This window comes from Hippopotamus amphibius, chromosome 11 (genome assembly GCF_030028045.1).
Source record: "Hippopotamus amphibius kiboko isolate mHipAmp2 chromosome 11, mHipAmp2.hap2, whole genome shotgun sequence".
In the NCBI taxonomy this organism is placed as follows: domain Eukaryota; kingdom Metazoa; phylum Chordata; class Mammalia; order Artiodactyla; family Hippopotamidae; genus Hippopotamus; species Hippopotamus amphibius.
The window spans coordinates 4,941,169-4,958,406 of record NC_080196.1 but is presented as its reverse complement, the minus strand read 5'-3'; the positions used below and the strand labels follow the sequence as shown (position 1 = coordinate 4,958,406).

At 56.3% G+C, this 17,238-nt stretch overlaps 1 protein-coding gene across 10 annotated transcripts in view; it reads right to left on the bottom strand.

Annotated features, from left to right (window-relative positions):
• Positions 1 to 8,124: 8,124 nt before the first annotated feature.
• The window catches only part of RREB1 (ras responsive element binding protein 1), a 167,930-nt gene continuing 158,816 nt past the window's right edge, over positions 8,125 to 17,238 (bottom strand). For all 10 annotated transcript variants that reach the window (XM_057698432.1, XM_057698435.1, XM_057698433.1 and 7 more), the window contains 2 exons: positions 13,127 to 13,918; positions 8,125 to 11,457 (listed from right to left, as the gene is read on the bottom strand). In XM_057698432.1, coding sequence (XP_057554415.1) covers positions 10,946 to 11,457; positions 13,127 to 13,918 — 1,304 coding nt within the window. In that variant the 3' untranslated portion in view covers positions 8,125 to 10,945. The remainder of the gene's footprint in view (positions 11,458 to 13,126; positions 13,919 to 17,238) is intronic.

The following is a 17,238-nucleotide window of genomic DNA, read 5'->3' as shown; positions in this document are numbered from 1 at the left end:
TGCCTCCCACAGATGGCTCCTCGTGGACCGCCAAGGAGCCCAGGCCCTTCCAGGCAGGGACCCGGTGGGGAGCAACGCCGGGGCTGCCGTCAGAAAGAGGGACTTGGCACGGGCTTGACAGCAACACCCCCCACTGCAATGCCCCCTCCCCGACTCAGGGTCCCCGCTGCCTTTCAGAAGACGAAGAGTCCTGAAATGCACAGATGATAGCTGACAACCCTGTGTACCATGTGGGAGCCCTAAGACAGCCGTGTCAGGGAGACTGTGCACCCCGTCCTCTATAATCAGAAGGAAAATTAAGGCTTCTCCGTCTGCAGCTCCACGTGACTACGGCTGCCACCATCCCAGACCTAGCACCATCAAAAGGGCCTCCCTGTCCCCACATATCCCTGGAACAGAAGCTGAGGGTCTACTTAGTGAAGGCCTCAGTTCTCAAGGAGACCTGGGGACTATTATTTTAGGCAGTTTCCATGTATGTGAAGCTCTGTACGCACCTGACGTTCTGGGAAACTCAATATCCATTTTGGAGATAAAAACGTCAAGTCCAGAGAAGCTGAATCATAGGCAGACAGTGAGGCTGGGATTTGAACCCAGGTCTGTCTGGCTCCAAATTCCATTAGCTTGACCCTGTGTCACCCTCAGGGTATCCACAGATGGGCAGGCACAGCCTTCTGCACAGGAGAAACCTCCAGGGAGCTTCTAAAATCCTCAGCATGTAGCCCCACCCAGGGACTGTTTAATTGGCCTCAGGTGGGGCCCCATCACGGGGTCTGAACAGTCCCAGGTGACTGCAATGAGCCTCCCAGAGAGAAGCCCCGCCTACCACGTGCAGCACCTGGGAGGGTGGGAGCCATAAAAGATGGCATCCCCATTCCCCCTATCCCCCTGCAGTGGGTAGACTCATTCACTGACAACACAATGTCCACGTGGCCAGGGCAGAGACCCCAGTCCTGGCGCTGCCCTGCTTGAGGGATGAGGCCCTAACCTGTGTCCCCACCCACTGCCCAGACCACACAGCTCCCCGAGCCGGGCTTTCTCCCGGTCAGCGAAAACATACACACTGAGTTGCTGAGCCTAGCTGAGGAGACACAGCTTAGCTAAAAAAAGAAAAGGGGGGGCCGGGGGTGAGCTTCCCTCAGTGGCTCAGTGGTTAAAAATCCACCTGCCAATGCAGGGGACATGGGTTCGAGCCCTGGTCTGAGAAGATCCCACATGCTGCGGAGCAACTAAGCCTGTGCACCACAACTACGGAGCCTGTACTCTAGAGCCCGCGAGCCACAACTATTGAGCCCGCACGCCACAACTACTGAAGCCCACGCTCCTAGAGCCCATGCTCCACAACAAGAGAAGCCACTGCACTGAGAAGCCTGCGCACCACAACAAAGAGCAGCCCCCGCTCGCCACAACTAGAGAAAGCCTGCCCACAGCAACGAAAACCCAACACAGCCAAGAAATAAAAATTGAAAAAATTAAAAAAAAAAAAGAAAAAGGGGGAAAAGGGACAAAGGACAAATACATTCCACTATATGATAAACACCAAGCAAGTGCTCAACTTGGGGGCGGGGGGCGGCCCGGAGGAAGCCCCACTGGGTGTGTGTGCCCGAGCGCCGGTGGGCACGGGGAGGAAGAGACGGGTGACTGCGAGCCCTGCCTGAAACACACACACACACACACACACACACACACACACACACGCGCGCGCGCGCCTCCCCACGAAGCAGGCTAACCCTTCTCCAGGGACAGAGAGGGTGCTGTTTCCTGCTGCTACAGGAGGCTCGGCAGGCGGAGGGCGTGTGGTTTCTCTGCCCCAGGGGCAACCCCGGAAAGCTGCTGGCAACCCGCGTTTCTTTTCTCTTTTGCTCTGTCTCCCCGTCTCCACCCGCGACGATTCCATCCAGCCCCAGAGCTTCAGCTCCTGCAGCACTCGAATCCGGCTGCGGACGTGCCCCCACGATGCCTGCCCACCGGGATGCCCGCAGGGGCTGGGCAACCCCCCCCCCACCCCGTCCTGCTGCGCGCCCCTCCCCCGCCCCCCGCGGAACTTTCCATCCGGGCACTTCAGGGACGTGCGACCGGCCCTCTGCCCCAAGACTGGCATGTGGCCCAGAGGTGGGCACGAGGCTCCGGCCAGGACAGGTCACCCCCGGGGCCCGGGCGAGAGGGAGCAGCGGCGTGGCCGAGCCGGGGCGCAGGAGGGTGGGCTGCCGGGGCCCCGCCGGGCCCCGCTCCCGGACTCGCGGTGATGCCGCGTCGGCAAGAGCCGGCCTGAGCGGTGTTTCGTGCCCTGTCATCAAAGGCTCCTCGAACAAGGTGACCCCACGGCCTCCAGGCCCAGCGCGCGGCCGCCCGGCCGCGGCTCCCCGCCCCCGCGCCCCGCTGCGCCCCCGCCGCCCTCCATCCCCTCACCTGGGCCCGGACGACGTCAGCCGCTTCCTCCCTGGGCCGCCCGGCTCCGCTCCGCCCTGCACGCCCCGCGGGACGTTTCCAGCACCAGCCCGGACCCGACAGTCCGCCTTCACTGACCCCCCCCGCCGCTGTCCTCCGCGCCCCACGTGCCCCCGGGCGCGCCCCCCGCCCGGGCCCCCCCCCGCCCGCGCCCCCGGACCCTGGCGCAGCAGAGTCTGGGCCTCCCTCACCCTGGGGTTCGTACCTGGGCCCTCACGTCCCGGCGCCCGGAGGCGGTCACGGAGCGGGGGAAGGAGGGACGCGCCGCCCCCGCCCCCCTCCAGGTGATGGAGATCTTTGGGAAATCGTTGTGAAACTCACCTCCAAGAAGCCAATCAACACGCTTTTCTTGCTTCTTTCTTTCTCCCCCAATTACACATAAACTTAAGAAGAAGAAAAAAGGGGCCGGTGGTGGGGACCATCGAGGATGGGGGGAGTGAAACTAGTCTGGTAGTTTCCAGACGTGGTGTCGCATCCATGTCGTGGACGTTTGTCCAAACCCACAAGACGTCCACCATTGAGAGTGAGCCCTCGTGTCAACCACAGGCTCCGGGTGATGGCGACAGTGCAGGTTCATCCCTTGTAACAGACCCCCTCCCCACCCCTCCCCCCACACCCCGTGCTGGGGATGTGAGGATGGGGGCGGGGGCTGAGGGTAAAATCTCTGCACCTTCCTCTCCGTTTTGCTGTGAACCTAAAACTATTCTTTAAAAGAAAAAATTGTCTTAAAAAAAAAAGTACATAACAGGAAAAGCTGGCCTAGTGCAGTTCACGTTCAACAAAAATGAGGAAGTGTTTCCTTCCTGTCGTGTTCACCCCGTGCCCTCCACCACCTCTGCCCACACCCCGCTGCCTCTGCTTTCACTCTCCTCTCCCACGGAGGCCGAGGGGCCCCTTGTCCCCTCACTCAGGGTCACAATGTGGGCGCCTTTAGCCCCATCTTCTCCAGCAGGATGCAAATCCTGGAGAGTCAGCACTTACCCTCAGGTGGGGTAGGACCTGGGCCCTGATGCTGGTGAGCGGGGAGGGAAGGCAGGTGGGAACGATCTGGAAGGTTCCCGAAGGATGTGGGCAAGGCCGCCGGCCCTTCTGCTGGCTGGTATGGACCCCAGGCCCACACAGCCCAGAGCTGGGAGGATGGTGTCCTGGGTGATGGGGCTGTCACCGGGGGCTGGACAGGACTGTGGAGGACACGGCAGGACGGCCGACCCGACCTCCCTGGTCTTGACTGTGAAGCCGCCCCTGGCCACTGCGACTGTGCAGACCCCAGGGAGAAATAAGCTGGGGCTTGAGGTTGAGGGGCAGCTGCCCGAGACCCACAGCCAGTCCAGTGACACACAGCTCTGGGTTCTGGGCCCCAGAGGTGAGGACTTAGAGACAAGAGAGGACAGGGAGGTGGGTGGGGCGTCAGGCAGGTGTCGCTTTGGAGCAGGAGGACTAGACAGCACTGAGGAGGAGGCACCGGGCCGGGGCAGGGCCCCTCCCAAGTCCTCACGATCCTGTGGACTGGGTTGTGCTGGCGAGGTCATCGGGACTTGCACTGAGGCCAGTGGGCTGGCTCCTGATCAACCTGCCTCCTGCCATCTCCCGCCGCGCTGGTGGCCATCTGCTTCCCACTCTCCCCTAGGGACCACGGCCCCTTGGTCCTGGTGGAGGCCTGGTCGGGACGTGTATATGGTCTGCACTCGGGGCTGCCCTGAGGTCCTAGGCACCTAATGGGCACCCACTACAGTCCACGTGCCCGAGGGAGGGGATTTTAAACAGTAAATAAGAAACACCATGGTGGGGGGAGGGGGATAGAGAGAGAGAAGGAGGGAGAAAGGCTTTTCCTGCTTTTTGAACAAACCCCGCCCTCCACCCCATATTTTCATTTTGCTCTGGGTCCTGCAATTGCTGACCAGCCCTGGCAAAGGGACAAGCAGGTATCGGAAGACAGGGGCCCAAAGTTCCAGGAAGGAGACTCAGGTGGAAGCACCTGATCCCAGAACTCGGTGCCAAGGTCTGGCCATAGCTTCTTGGAGCTTCACTTGCTGGGCCAGGGCCTGGTCCCCAGGTCGGGTGGGGTCCCTGTGCTGATACAGGTGGGTGAGTAGCTACACGGGATGGAGAAGAGTCCATCAGAGGTGCAGGCACATTTCCTAGATTTCAGAGGGTCAGCCCAGCCCAGGCAAGGCCTCGGTGCTCCTGAGCGGTAGCTGGCGGCACAGCTGATGGGCAGGAGCCTGGGACTGTCTGTCATTTCTGGGACCATGGTTTTCAAACTTTCCTGGTCTTCAGAATTCTCTGGGAATTTGCTAATTCCCTCCCGAGATCCTGAATCTGTAGGTCGGAGATGGGATTTTTAACAAGCAATGCTGGAATTCCCTGTAGTGGGTGTGTGTGGGTGAGTTATCCACACTGCAGAACTGAAGGACCTCCTGTCTTGGAGGTTCTGCCCCACAGACACCTTGTGGAGCAGAGATGAGCCGGCCCTGCAGAGCCCTGGCACCCACGAAATCTGGCCCCTAAGTTCTGATGTCCCTTGCTTTGCGGCAAGAAACCTGGAAAAGTCAGGAATTCAGAGTGACCTTGGGAACATGTGGCAGCACGCACATCACACCTGCTTCCATGTCTGAGAAGCACGGGCTCCCAGTTTTCCATAACTGCTGCTTCAGTGGATACCACACAGCATCACAACCCCCTACGACGCCCACCTTCCTTCTTAGCATTTTCTGGTGGGTAGTTCATCCTAACAAGGCCACCCACTAGTCAGCTGACCTGGGCAAAGCATTTCACGCTCGTCTCTGCTCTCAGGCGATTAGGATTCTTTTTTCCTTCCCAGTTCATTGGACGTGGGTGAAGACGAGACAAAACCCACAGGAAAACAAGCCGTCCCCGTGCAAAGTGCTATATAAACACGTCTGAGAGTGAGGAAGGAACAGAAATTGGGCCCAACTAAAACAGCAGTGTTCAAAAGGAAAAATAGTGTTGAGAAGCAAGATGCCTGCTTTAATTTTTTCTCCATATTTTCCTGCAGCTCCCAAATTTTCCAGACTTCAAAGAGCTGCCCCCATCCCCGGCCGAAGGTAGGCTGGGGAGCTGCTGCGGCCACGCTGGTCTCCCTGACGCCACCTCCGGCGAGGTGGAGGCCGCCAGCAGCCAGGCAGTTACCTCCCTCCCTCCTTGGGCTGTGGCTTCCTCCCCAAAAAGCAAAACGGGAAAGGAGTGCCTGCTGGTTTCTTATTTAGGACACTGATCTGGCAGCCGAGAATTGGAGGGGCCTGTGTTGTTGTTGTTGAAGAGTAACCTTCAATTTCAAGTTTAAAATAAACCCAGTCCTCTCCCCAGGTCCCGGCCTCTCCGGGCGCTGGTGGTGGAAAGGGGCCCAGGCGGCCTGGCACCCAGGCGAGCAGCTGGCGGCTGGGCGGCACACTGGAGGGCCCTCCAAGGAGCCTTTGGAATCTGAGAGTAGAGCAAAAATGCAGAAATTCAAGCAAGAGTTTTGGGTGGCTTGTGTTCAGGCAGTGGCTGAAGCAGGGCCTATGGGGAAGAGATGCCAGAAGGGCCCAGAATCCACACAGCCCAACACCCTGTCTGGGCTTCGCCTCCCTCCCCAGGAGGACCAGACTCCCACACCTTCCCGACCAACCACCCTGAAGCGTTCCCATGCAGGTGTCCGCTCAGCAGGTCTGGGAGGGTGACTTTCTTCGTGCTGGCTGTCCTGACACCTGTCAGGTCACTGTGTCTGCCCCCTCGTGGCTACTCTTCCCTTGGACTTGCCTTGACTCCATATCTTCCTGGTCTAGGCCGTTTCCTGTCTCCCACTGTTAAAACCTACGTTCCACGGAGAAAGAAATCTCCTGTCTTGCCCCTCCCTGTGTTCTCCGTGCCGAGGGCCCTGCCAGGTGCACGGTGGCGGCCCAGGCTACACCTTGTTGAATAAACGCACCGTCAGGGTAACTGGTTCCTAGGAAAAAACAAGCAAAACACCCCGAAAGCTCCATTCAGTTCAAGGCCTTATCCATGTTTTGACAGCTACAAACGTCAAACTGATTTTGAAACGTGAACGCCTTCCATTTCCCCATCTCCTGATAAGGAAGGTAAACCAAGAAGGGGGTGTCTAACGGGAGCAAGCAGAACGCAAAGCAGGGCCTCAGCGAAGACGGACCTCGGTCCTCTGGGGGCACCTGTGCTTGACCGGGATTCTTTGAAGGGATGACATGAGAGAAGCCAAGCCCACGTATGTACCCAATGCACACACCACTCAGTGCTGAGGCATATTCTATACATCGCCATCAGAGCCAAAATATAAACTCTGCCAGAAGCGCCTGCCCTGCTTGTGCCCGTGGCCTCCCTCTTCCAGGACAGCTGCCTGGATGAGCAGACGCCACACAGCCTGGGCGCCCTCCCCATCTGCTGGGGTCAGCAGTGCAGGGCGGAGGTGGCCGGGCGCCTGGGGGTGCAGGGCTCTGGGAGGAGGGGCCGCAGCTCAGCTCCCGGAGGGAGGGGCCCTAGTCGGCTCACAGCCCCAGCAGAGGGTGACAGGGCAGACAAGCTTCATCTCCTTTTCCTACCTCACAGGCTCACTCTTGACAGATTCCATCCTTCCCCTCCTGTGTGCGTCTTCCAGCATCACCCAGACCCCCCAGGGCGTGTGCCGACACACGGACCTCGGTGGGTGGAGGGGCACTTCCCTGGGGTCTGCACCCCCCACCTTTTGTATCCTATTCCACAGGGGCTGCCCCTCTGCCCTTCACACGGACCACGCACCTTCCCAGCCAGCCATGACCCCATCCACGGGGAAGGGGAGGAGCTGTAAATGTGGCTCCTCGGTGGCCAGAGGCGACCCTGCCCCCCACGATTGGAGAGGTGGGAGGGCTTGTCTCCTGTGAGCCGTCTGGTTCGGTCACAATCACTCCCGAGTTATGTGGTGGTTTTATTAACACCAGTCAGGACCCCTCACTGGATCTCACCACAGCCCGTCTCGTGGGGCTGGTGTGTGTACGGGGCGGGGCAGCAGGCAGGCCCGGACAGCGGGGCCTGGAGGCCTTAGGGACCAGAGCACTCAACTCTTGTCTTGCTGGGCCCTGGAAGCATTTTCTACAACCCCGCTTCCCTCAGCGCTGCTGAGAACCTTCCCAGCCTGGATTGGGGACCTTGCCTGTCGCTGCTTCACGACGGCTGATCCCCCCCAAACGTGGGTTCTGACCTGCTCTGTTCCCCAGCCCTGGGGTCACATCCTGTCCGGCCCCCCCCCCCCCCCCTGGTCCACACGAGCAGACTCTGAGTCACAGGAGTTCTCTACCTGGGGGCAACTCAGTCCCAAACACCCAGGTTGCGGGAGGAGGAAAGGCAAAGTGGATTTTGGGAGCTGCCGCCCAGACACACAGCCCCTGGCTTCAGCCGTTGCGACCCAGGACTGAGTGGCTGTTGCCGTCCACGCGGGGCCCTGGAAGAGACCACCCTGGCTAAGCCAGGATGAGGGTACAAGGCAGCACTTAAGAGATGCCATCTGGGTGACGGCTCTAGTGGCTACCACAGGTGCCAAGCTGGCAGCGAGCAGGCCTGAGGCCCGCCCCCCCGCCATGGTCACAGACACCAATGACCCATCCCCAGCAGCCTGCAGCCTGGGGGCAGGACAAGCTGACAGGATCACAGCAAATCAGAGGACAGGCCATGTGGCCGGCAACCTGCTGTTTTTAAAATATAACATTTATTGCTTAGATGGTTTGATACAGAACAGCTTTTCTTCTCATTTTGAATTTGGAAGTACTATACAACTAAATACAAAGAGGAACGAAAAGTACCAAAACCGAACTTGTGATTCTCTGTTCATGTGGCATAAACCAGTTTTGTACATAACATGTAGCAGCAGTTTTTAAGTTCCCTTTAGAAAAATATGAATTCTACACATTTATTATTGTTTCCTGTTTAATGCATGGGCTGAAATCACTAGGATCAACTTCCTTCTGGAGGAAAGAGAGAAACAGAGGGTGGAAAGAACGGTGAAACTTTCTGAAACTGGCATCCGACTGTCACATAGCTTCCCCGGGGCTGGTGGAAAAAACAGCCCTTTGGGTTTTTTGTTTTGTTTTCACAGCCGGGAGTTTCATGTAGTGATTGAATCTCAGCATCGTGTCCATAAATCAAAGAGAAAAACAAGAGAGAGAAACTTGCACCTCAAAAAACTTTTCAGAAGATCCATATATATATATTTTTTTGTAAAAGCCCTGAGAGGAGGAGAAAGAGAATCAAACAAAATGTATAGAAACAAATTAGCTGGACATGCAAACTAAGCTATGATTCACCCAGAGTTTAAACAAATCACAAATTTCACAGTTTAATATTGGGGGAGGGGACAGAACAACAAACAACTGATACATCTCTCAACCTCACTGATAAAACGTGGCAAGACCTTGTCCACTATGAGGGTACAGATGAAGGCAAAATAAAGCTTTACATCAATAGTGATTATTGCGAGCTGCAGCCCCGGCCGCGTTGCCAGGCTGGTTCCTGCTACATCTCACCCCAGCGTAGAGTTAAGTCGTGGCTTCTCCCCACAACATTCCAAGTTTTAGTGTGGAGAGCTGCGAAGAGAAACAAAACACAAGAAACCCCAAATAATAATAACGAAAATAACAACAATCGTCATAAAAAATTAAGGGATGAATGAACTGGTTTTAACTAAGCACACCACGCCTGGTATGAAGTGATACGGGGTGTGGGTCATTGGTTCTGATTCGTGTTCACCTACAGTAAATACAACCTCATTTAGAAACAGGTTCACACATCCCTAATACAGGTAAAAAGCATATATACCTCAACCTTTTTCCTTTCACATGCAAAGATACCATGTTTGTATCATGTCAAGAACACACAGCTTCCTTTGAAGTCTGGGGGGTTGGATTTTGGCCACCAGGAGTCGGCGAGGAAGTGGAGAGGAAGGGGGTCCCTGTGGTGGGCACAAGTGTAAGGACAGAGGAGCCTGGGGGCCAGAAAAGGCGAGGGTCCCGGGAGGGGTGGCACGGGAGGCCCAAGGCACTGAGGCTGGGGTGTCCCAGGGGTCTGGCGGGAGGACAGGACGCTGAGCACAGCCCAGCTACAGTAGGATCTGTTTCTTTTCACTGCTGGCGGCTACAGTGAGGGGGTCTATTGCCTGCAAACGATGCTCACCAAAGAAAAACCCCACCTCTGTGCACCCAGGGGTTCGGGTGATTCAGAAACTAGAGAGAACATGTTTATCTTCAAGCACCAGCCCCCATCACAGGAAGGTAAACATACATCTATTTTTCCTCTTCAATCTCGCATGTGCAGTTTTATTACCAGTAGTAGTATCTCCTCGCTCTGCAAAGGACAGGAGCACAGGCGGGTGAGGCTTGGGCTGGGTTTGGCAGAAAGACCACGAGTGAGGTCCTGCTGCCTGGCTTTCCCGGAAGCCCCGGCGCGCACCTCGCCGCCTCTCGCCTCCCTGGGCTGCCCCCCAGCCCTGAGGGCGGCGGGAGAACCACGCGGCCCCTGCTGGGTCCTGCAGTCACGGAAGAAAGGCATGTCTAAGTACAGTAGAAGAGCCACCGCCCGAGGGAGCCCAGGACAGCTGCGGGCGGACGCTCACACGGAGACCCGGGGCGCCCAGGACAAATATTGCCCATTTGTTTCTGCTGACTGCGGAGACCAGCAAACTGATGAACTACAAATAATAATAACAATAATAATATTAATACATACACCGAAAGGGGGGGAACCAGATACACGACATCTATGCGTGTTTTCCGTCGCTTCAGTTGCCAGGGTAACTCTTCTCTGTCTCGAAACTTGAACAGTAATGGCATGTCTAATGCTGAGAGAGTGGAAACATGTACGAGGTCGAAGCTAGAATCTTTTCTGGTTTTAGCTTGAACCAAATTGGAAACCTTCATGAACCACATCCTGCAACATATTGAGGACCAAATTACAGCTCCACCATGCAGCAAACAGAGGGAAAAAAAAAAGAAAAAAAGGAAAAAAAAAGTCTATTTGAGAAACGAGCATCGTATCCACATTTCCTCTGGGAATTTATATGAAATTCACATAACTTTCTTCCAGTTATTGGCCATGGGTATCCAAGGGCATGTTTTTTTTTCTTCTGTTTCCAGCTCACAGAACAAATGTTCCTATCACAGATTCGCAAAAACAAGCTCACACACACCAAGACAGATGGTAACGTTAATGCTTAAATGAAAAGGTACTCTCCAAATAATTCATTAAAATATTTGCTTTGTTTTTCTAAAAAGTCATTTTGGGAAAACACAACACCCAGGACGACACCAAAGGGCTGGTAAGTAGTTAAGGCACTCGAGTCGCACGTGCTGCACCTGTGCATGGGCCTACAAGGCTATGGCACCAAGCGAGGCGGCCTGCCTCTCTCTCTCTCTCCACCCCCCACCCCACAGCTGAAGGGCACCAAGGACACCTCAGGAAGTATAGATTCAGGACACTTTGCTCTGCTGGCTTTCGTCTGTGCACTGGGGGGCAGGATGGGCCGTCATTCCAGGCCCAGGAGCGAGGCGCCATCGGCAGCGGCCAGGAGGGGGTGGGCGGGCCTCCTGCCGGGCAGCTCCAGCAGGTCCTGCACGGGGGTCGCCGGGCTCTCCCGGTCAGGGTCACCCTGAGACACCTGCTCCTCGGGGCCACCTGTGACCGCGGCCCTGGGAGCACTCCTGCCGGCCTCGGGCTGGCCAGCACCCGCCGTCCGACCCGCCACCCTCTCCTCCCTGCGGCCGGCGTCCTTGGGGGCCAGGCCCTCCTTCCGGCTGCGGGTGACAGCCACGTGGCTGCTGGCAAGCAGGGCCGAGTCCGCCTCGCTCTCCGAAGCAGGGTTGTTGCCGCTGTGGGTGGACTCGCTCTCGCTGTCCTCCTCGCCCCGCTCCTCTCGGTCGCTGTCCTTCCCGTGGTGCTTGGTGTGTCGGGCTTTCTGGTGGACCCGCTGGTGGCGAACCAGGCTGTGCTTCAGGGTGAAGGTTCGCTCGCAGGTCTGGCATTTGTAGGGCCTTTCTCCTGGAGAACGGAGAGAGATGCACAGCTGTCAGCCAGGCCAATGGCTCCCACCTCCCTGCTCCACACGAGGGCAGGGGAAGACCCCCAGAGAAGGGTGGCGGGGCTGGGCCGGGCCTCTCTCCAACTCACAGGAAACCTTATTTGCCTGAACCGGCAAAATGGGGATGGAGGAGCGTGGGGGCCCTCATGGCTTTGTCTCCTCACCCCTCAGCCCAGGCTTCTCACACCTGATCTAGGAACCAGTCCCAGAAACAGAACCTCAGAAACACCCAGATGGGCCTGAAAGAACCCCGTGGAAGGACAGCAGCAGGGTCCCTCCCAGGGACAGGCACCATCGCCAAGGACCCTGCAAGGCGGCACCTCCCAAGTCAAAGCTGCAGATACACCGTGTGCTGACTCAAAACAGCTGAGGCTTCCCCTCTTGCTCACAAACACAGAGTTGAGAGCAGCTGAGGGCACCACCTGCCAGAAGCCCAAGAACCTCTCTGTCGGAAGCCAAGCACCGGGGCCCTCAAGTCCCAGTGCAGGGCCGCGGGTGGGGGGTGTGTCTGCACCTTAGCCACTGGGAGGGCAGGGAAGCTGAGACCAAGAAACAGGGTGCTTTTTTGTTTGGTGGGGGGAAGAAACGTTTGCAGCTTCTGGCTTCATGAGCACGTCCAGGCCTCCTTTCTACCAAACGACTGCCCCTGCTTTGGGGTTTGTAGCCTCAAGCCCAGAGCTGGTGGGTTAAAGGAGGAGCAAAGACGGGCATGGGCAGCAACTAGGTGAGCATCCTGTTCAGTCCCATCTTGTTCAGTCCCGGCTGCTGCAAAGCTGCGAACAAGCAAGGCTCTCGCTGCATGGCTGACCTAACCCCTGCCAGCTGACAATAAAACCCAGGTGCCTCCCCACACAGGCCCCAGGCAGGGAGCCCTGCAGAGCCCTGTGGCCTGATCCTCAGGCCACACCCCCAGCCCTCCCCACCCCAAACCCACATTCTTCTAGATGCTTCCATAAAACAGGGCAGCCATCATCCCCCTTCTAGAGACAGGAAGACGCAAGCTCAGAGGACTAACAAGCTGATCAAAATGCTCTGCGAGGGGCTTCCCTGGTGGCGCAGTTGTTAAGAATCCGCCTGCCAATGCAGGGGACACGGGTTCCATCCCTGCTCCAGGAAGCTCCCACATGCTGCAGAGCAACTAAGTTCGTGTGCCACAACTACTGAGCCTGCACTTTAGAGCCCGTGAGCCATAACTATTGAGCCCATGTGCTGCAACTACTGAAGCCCATGCGCCCAGAGGCCATGCTCCACAACAAGAGAGGCCACTGCAATGAGGAGCCTGCGCACCACAACGAAGAGTAGCCCCCACTCACCACAACTAAAAGGGAGCCTGCACACAGCAAAAAAGACCCAACACAACCAATAAAATAAAGAAATAAATAAATTTATATATATATAAAAAAACCACACAAAAAAAGCTCTGCAAAACCCCACTCCACCGCCCACTGTACCAGCCCGGGCCCTTCAAGTCCTAAGAGGACAACCCGTTAGGATTACTAATTCCCTGCCCGCCCCCCCACCCGACTCAGCAAGGGCTCCCTGCTGCCCCCTGGGGCGGGAGGACAGGAACCCGGCTGGCTTGCCCCCACCTCCGCCTCTGCCGGCAGCCCTCCCCTCCCCGCCCCTCACCTGTGTGCGACCTCATGTGCCGGGTCAGGTCCTGCAGGGACCAGAACCTCTTGCTGCACACGCTGCACACCTTCTTCCGCTTGTCCGCCTTGCTGGTCACGCTCCTGGGGGAGTCTGTCTTTGGCTTCTTGTCATCGTCACTCTTCTCTGCGGACTTCCTCTCGGCCGGGCCCTCCCCGTCCCCATCCGACAGGCCCTCGGCCTCCTCGCTCTGCTTCTCCGCCGGGGCTTCGGCCGCGGCCGCCACCTTGGCAGGGGGTTCGGGGGCCGGGGGCTCGGCCAGCCCCTGCGGCGGCTCGGGGGTGGGGGGCGGTAGCCCCTCGGGCTCCCGGGAGGGCGCGCTCCTGTCCCCGGGCTCCTCGCGGCCGTGGGCCTTGCGGTGGCGGCTGAGGGTCCCGAGAAACTTGAAGCTCTTGCCACAGACGGGGCAGGCGTGCTGGTGGTCCTGTGCGGCCGGGCCCCCGCCGCACCCTGCGCCGTCTTCGCCCTCGGCCAGCTTGAAGCCCATCAGCTTGGAGGCGAGGTTGAGGTCCAGGCTCTTGTTGCTGACCGTGTCCTCCTCGGGGCCGTCCGCATCCTCGTCCTGCTCCTCCTCCGTGCGCTCCTCCTCGGGCTCCGCGTCCTCCCCGGCCGCTGCCGCAGCTACCAGCCGCTTCCCCTCCTCCGCCAGCGGCTCGTCGGGGACCGGGCTGGGCTCAGCGGCTCCTTCCGGGGCCCGCGTCTCCCTCTCCCGGGAGGTGAGGTCCAGCACTTCGCCTCCCGCCGCCGATGCCTCCGCGTCGGACTGGCTGTCTGAGGAACAAGCACGGGGCAGGCTGAGACGCGGGCCACCAAACACGCCCCTTCCGAGGGCTCCCTCGTGACCCACCCCCTGGGGCCTGTCCCAACCCCAGCAAGGAGTTCTCTCACCCAAACCCTCCTCACCCCTTACATCCCTCAAGGGCCAAGACGAATCGGGGGTTAATTTTAAAAAGGCAAAAGGAGCCTCCACACACACGCACACACCCAGGCAGGGTCACAGGGCTGCTGTGCCTGCAACTCCCGCCCTCCCCTCCCCCAAGCGAGCTGGCCCCCTCCACTGGCACACACAGGGATGCTGGGGGCCCCCAGGGGCCAGCGGCTCAGGGCAGCCAGACAGAAGGGACGGCGAGAGAGGACAGCTGGCACATTCCAGAGACTCGCAGCATGAGGGAGGTTGAGAAAGCTGAGCCGTAGAAGTTATTTTCCAGTGCAAAGAGATTGTCTAAACATGCAGCATACACAGGACCACCCCCCACACACCGTATCTTTGGGAGCGTTTCACAGGAAGTGGCCCAAAGCAAGTATTCTGTGTATGTGGTACGCACACTCGCGCCTGGTGTCTAGTGCAGGCCCCAGGTGACAGGAGACACATGCACACCTGTATACACACTTGCAGGCCCCCCTCCGGCTGCTGTCAGGACCCCATGTAGGGAATGAAAATATCTCCTGTCTCTCAACTGCTTCCTACCTGTCCACTCCTCACAGCAAAACCAGATGTGGACAGCCCACCAGTTTTGTTTTGTTTTGTTTTTTTGGCACATGGGCTTAGTTGCTCCGTGGCATGTGGGATCTTCCTGGAGCAGGGATCGAACCTGTGTCCCCTGCATTGGCAGGCAGATTCTTAACCACTGCGCCACCTAGGAAGCCCAGTCCACCAGTTTTTATCGGCCTTCTTAAGGGCTGGCCCTGTGGTAACCTTATGGACACCAAAGAGATGATGGTATTTATCAAAAGCTCCATTTCCTCTGCACTCTGGCTGAACAAGGTCTTAGCCCATTTTCTATTCTGTGCTCTGACAGTGAAGCTGGAGCTTGCTGAGCCCAACTATTAACTGCAGATGCAACGGCCAATGTACCACTGCGGCATCAGGCTGATAAACATTATTTCTTGGCAAATACATGACGTGCACCTCCCTCATCGTGCCAGGTCTCCTTCCATCACAGGCTCACATGTCTAACCTGTATGCTCCCCTGATGTGAGCAGACCACCACCACACCGACCCCTGCCCATGGCTCCACGATTTGCCATCAAGGCAGCCCTGGGCTGGGGGCAAAGGAGCCACGCTTGCCCTGCCACGGCCACACTGCCGGGGGCTCTCGGCTCACCTACAGCTGTCCGTGTGACTCTCCCACTTACTTCTCTTCACTGCTTTTACTCTGACTACTTTTTGGCAGCCACTGTTTGAATATCTTAAAAGGTTTCAGAAGGAAACAAGTAATTGTGGGGTGAATATAAAATTTCTGAATTAAATTTTGACAATTTAAATGATTTCTGACAATTATCCAAAAGATTAAAGATGACTCCTGACATATATCCACCAACATCTAGGCCATATTCCAAGGAAAAAACCAGATGCTCATTTTCTTGGATCACTCAGAGAACACCTATTAAATGGATTTTGGTATAGACTCCACAATAAAAATATATAGAATGCTTGGTTTCCTATGTGTTGGTTCCATTAAAGCCAAAAAAAAAAAAAAAAAAGTGAGGGGGAGGGTTGATCTCTTGTTACTTCCTATTTGTCCCAGTATATTCTAGGCTGTTTCACTTAATTTTTTTCCACCAAAGAACATGGATTATTTAAAATTTTAGCTGTAGTAGGACATATTTAAGATGATAAATTCTGAAAAAAATTCATAGTGAATTCTGAAACCAAACCCAAGTAAAAACACGAAGATAATATACTAAGATCAGATGGTTCGGAGTCCTGGGCCCGCCCTTAGTGTGGATAATGAAGAGTTCCCCCTAAAGGCAAATGGGAGGCCAGCTCACAGGTCTGCTGAGCAGAGAGGGCTTGCCTGTGTTCTACAGAACGTCCACAAGGGGGCGTGCTTTAGTAAGGCAGCTGGAGCCCCAAGTTCTGAGCAACGCCAAGAGATCTTTTCTTAGCAGTTCTTGGGAACAATAGGTGTAGCCTCTTCTGTCTCCCGAACATCCAACTTATAACGCCAGGTCCTATCGTGATCGCGCCCTCCTCAACCACTCACCCTTCTAAATGCAGATGGCTGGGCTGATGAGGTTTTAAAAACATGTTGATTTGGGGAAATCCCTGGTGGTCCAGTGGTTAGGACTGTGCTTCCACTGCAGGGAGCATGGGTTTAATCCCTGCTGGGGGAACTAAGATCCCACAAACCGCAAGGCACAGCCAAAAAAAAAAAAAAAAAAAAAAAAAGGAAAAAGATAAAAGAAAAAAAGGGGAAGAAATCCGTGTTGATTTTTTGTCACCGTCGGCCTGTCCCTCACTTATGATGCTAGGCTATGAAAACTGCTAGAGAGCAGACAGAACCTAAGACACCAGTAGATAAGAACCCCAAAGCGCCTCCTATGTAAGCATTGAGACTTTCATGTCAGCTTGACAATTAAGTATCTACTGCTTCCTAGAAGTTTCATGTTATCCAACTACTGACCTAAATACCTATCTGACTGGGCAGGGGCACAGCTGCTGAGGAAGGGGCTCTGTCTCCACTTCGCCTAGAGCAGCACTTCCTGTGGCGCAGTCCATCCTGGTTGAGTGGGGCTTCTGGGCCAGCAAGGGGGGCCACCGCCGAGGGACAGTTTCAAAAGGTCCATGTTTGGGAGCTCCCTGGCAGTCCCAGTGGTTAGGACTCAGTGCTTTGACTGCTGCAGGCCTGGGTTCAATCCCTGGTCGGGGAAGTAAGATCCTGAAAATCACGCAGTGAGGCCGAAAAAAAAAAGTCGATGATGTTTACACTGACTTGAAAAGTCACATGCAGGTGCCCACAATTAGGAAGGCTCCCACAGGCATCATCTGAGCAACAGAAGCATCCCCCGAGGGCAGAGTGGGCCAGGGTACCTCTGCCCATAAGAAAGTGGATTAAAGTTTCTGCCTAGCTCTGAATGATCAATGTGCCCCTTTCAGCATTCGTTTGGGAAATCTAAAGCGCATTTTTGTGAGAGACCTTACGTGACTGAAAAAGTCAGACCTATGTTGCAAAATATGTTCTGGGATTTTAAGAAAATGCAACCTAGGCACATAAACCTAGAAATCCCTCAAGAACTGCCTCGGTCATTTCCTGCCTTTGTGTTTGTATGGTCTTTCTCCAAAGCCTCACTTTTAACTTCATGGGAGG